The following is a 2,942-nucleotide window of genomic DNA, read 5'->3' as shown; positions in this document are numbered from 1 at the left end:
CTATCTATCTATCTATCTATCTATCTATCTATCTATCTATCTATCTAATCTATGTTCAGAGAAGACGGAGCCTTGAGCCTGGATGGTACTGTGGTGTCAGTGAGAAGTGACCAGGATGCATTTACTTAAAGGCTGTATGAACAGGATTCCCTAACACTGTTAGCATTAGGTTTATAGACAGAGATAGCTAACATGACTTCAGTGCCATGCAGAACTGCTATTAACGAGATGGGAAGGTTTGAGGCAATGCAGGCTTAGGTGGAAAGATCAGGAATGGAGTTTGAAAAACACAGACTGCAGTGTGTATCAGACACACACAGAGGTAAAGATGACTCTCAGGCAGATACATATGACGTTCTTGAACGCATACAACAGAGAATTCTGAAAGTTTATCCATTGCGCATCAGGGCATGGCAGTATTAATATGTAGATAACATTTAAAGCATGAGACCATCAAGTATGGAAGAGGAAAAAATGCTGTTATGTTTTAAAATATTTAAAATATTTAAGCCATAAATTAGCACATTAAAAATGTCACGTTTAAATTTCTGAATGTAGAATACTAAATGGAGTGGTACCTTATGACAATTCTAAGCTGTCTCAAACTGATCGTGCATGCTCGCATGTAAATGCATGCATTTTGGTTTCAGGATAATCAACCGATGGAAATACAGAAAAATATTCTTGGGACTAAAGACACGGCTCAACTGGTCAAGAGCACCTGCTGCTCTTTCAGAGGACCAGGGTTCAGGCCCAGATGGTGGCTGACAACCATCTCGACGTCAGGTTCCTGTGCTCTCTTCTAGCCTCAGTTGGCATGCATGAGGTGCATGACATACATGTAGACAAAACTCATATACATACAAAATGAAAATAAATAAACCTTTAAAACACCTGTATCTTATCATCTAGAAATACACATTCAAGTACTCTCAAATGAAATGATGTTTGTAATTTTCTTTAACATTTTCTGGGGTGAAAGGACATATGGATGGTACAAATGCAGCATTTATAATATTAAAGATAGGTGATGGTTAAATGTGTACATATTATAGTATTTTATGTTTTAAATTTTTCTGCAATAAAAAATTTTTAGACCTGAAGAAGCAGCTCAGTGGTACAGTACTGGTCAGGAAGTGTAATACATTTTGACAAAAGTTTATAAATGTCATTTTCAGTCTACAAGCTAAATGTTTTTTTCAATCATTAAAGGGATAAAATATTGAGCAACATATATTCAAATTATCAAAAATTTCTAAACAGTGGAGACTTAATTGCAAGGTGCTTAATATGTAACAAAAGCTGTAAGAACTAAGGTCATATTTATCACACTAAATACTACCTCTTATTCCAGTAAAGCTTGTTCAAAGCATGTAAGAATTAAGAAATGGTTCTTAAGAGGATATAAAATTCTATAATTTTTAGGCAGATCAAAGCAAATATTCCATTTCTGTGCAACTCACCTGCTGTAAAATCTTCAGTGAGGTCAATAAACGCATGAGAGTGAGGACCCCGCATCTTATTCTTAGTGGTCAAGGCAGGATGCCACGATAAATCTCTAAAATAAAAAGCCATAATTTTCTTAGGGTGAGTATCATATAAATATTGTTTTAGAGTATAAAAATATTGGCTATATAATAATTTTAAAATATTTTTATTAGAATATATTTCACATACTATAAAAATGCACATTTTTAGTATATATAATCCAATGGGTTTTAGTATGTTCACAGTGTAAAGTCATTGCTTCTCTTAAAATCCTAAACATTTTCTTTTGAAAAAGAAAATTTCAAATGTATTAGTCACTCCTCACTTCCTTCCCTTGGCAACCACAAATTTGGCACCTTAGTATTATTTTCCAATTCAGGTCACCTCAGATAAACGTACATACAGCATTTTGTACTTTACATGCAGCCTCTTGCCATTACATTTTCAAGTTCATTCAAAATGAAACATGCATTCATCAGAACCACATTCTTAGACCGGGCATGGTTGTATTTGGAAGGCAGAGATAGGCAGGTCTCTGAGTCTACATAGTGAATACCAGGCCAGTCAGTGCTACTCAGTTGGTCCTTGTCTTAAAAAACAAAACAGCAACAACATTCTGTACTGTTTTATGGTAGACTCAATATTCTATCGCACAGCTAAACATCCTGTTTACTGAGTCATCTCTTGATGAACACCCGATTGATTCTACTGTTGTTATGGATATCAATTTATAAGTTTTTGGGAGGTGGTAAATGTTTTCGACTGGAGTGGAATTGCTGGGTTATGTTTACTTTTGAGGAACTATGGAAATTGTTTTCTAAAGTGGCTCTACTATCTTGTAGTCCTACGCGCAGAAAAGGAGTGTTTCAATGCTGCCATATCACTGAAAATTTCCCCACCACCCCAGAAGCTTGGCTTTGTGTTTTACTCATGGCTAATGAGCTCAAGCATGGTCACATACATTTCTTTACTTTTCTTTTTTTAATTCTTTAATCTTTTTTTACACTCCAAACTTTATCCCCCTCCCAGCCTACCATCTGACTGTTCCACATCCCACACCTATCCCCCCTCCCCTCCCCCCACCTCATCCCCAAGAGGATGTCCCCCTATACACTCACCCTACCAGACCTCCCCACTCTCTGGGGCCCCAAGTCTCTTGAGAGACTTGTGTCTGGATCCCAGGGGTGTTATGCTTCAGCGCAGCTTGGAACAGACAACACCAGACCAAACGGTTGGGGGGGGTTATTCAGGGCAGAGGGCAAAGTTGGGGGGGGGTTGAAATGGGAGTAGTAGAGAAAGAGAGGGAGAGAGAGGAGAGAGAGAAGTGGAGGCCAGCCATGTCCACATGGAGAGAGGGGGAAGGAAAGGGGGAGGGGCGAGGGGACAGAGAAGCTAGAGGAAGAGAACAAGAGAGAGAGAGAGAGAGAGAGAGAGAGAGAGAGAGAGAGAGAGAG

General features: G+C 38.4%; 1 protein-coding gene across 1 annotated transcript in view; it reads right to left on the bottom strand.

The window, feature by feature from the left end:
• The window catches only part of Itfg1 (integrin alpha FG-GAP repeat containing 1), a 119,214-nt gene that overhangs the window by 88,620 nt on the left and 27,652 nt on the right, over positions 1-2,942 (bottom strand). Inside the window, exon 6 of the mRNA XM_028755517.1 lies at positions 1,464-1,558. Within this exon, the coding sequence (XP_028611350.1) occupies positions 1,464-1,558 (95 nt within the window). The remainder of the gene's footprint in view (positions 1-1,463; positions 1,559-2,942) is intronic.

Source organism: Grammomys surdaster, unplaced genomic scaffold, assembly GCF_004785775.1.
Source record: "Grammomys surdaster isolate TR1022 unplaced genomic scaffold, NIH_TR_1.0 126063, whole genome shotgun sequence".
In the NCBI taxonomy this organism is placed as follows: domain Eukaryota; kingdom Metazoa; phylum Chordata; class Mammalia; order Rodentia; family Muridae; genus Grammomys; species Grammomys surdaster.
The sequence above is the reverse complement of the archived record's forward strand: the minus strand, read 5'-3'. Positions and strand labels throughout refer to the sequence as shown.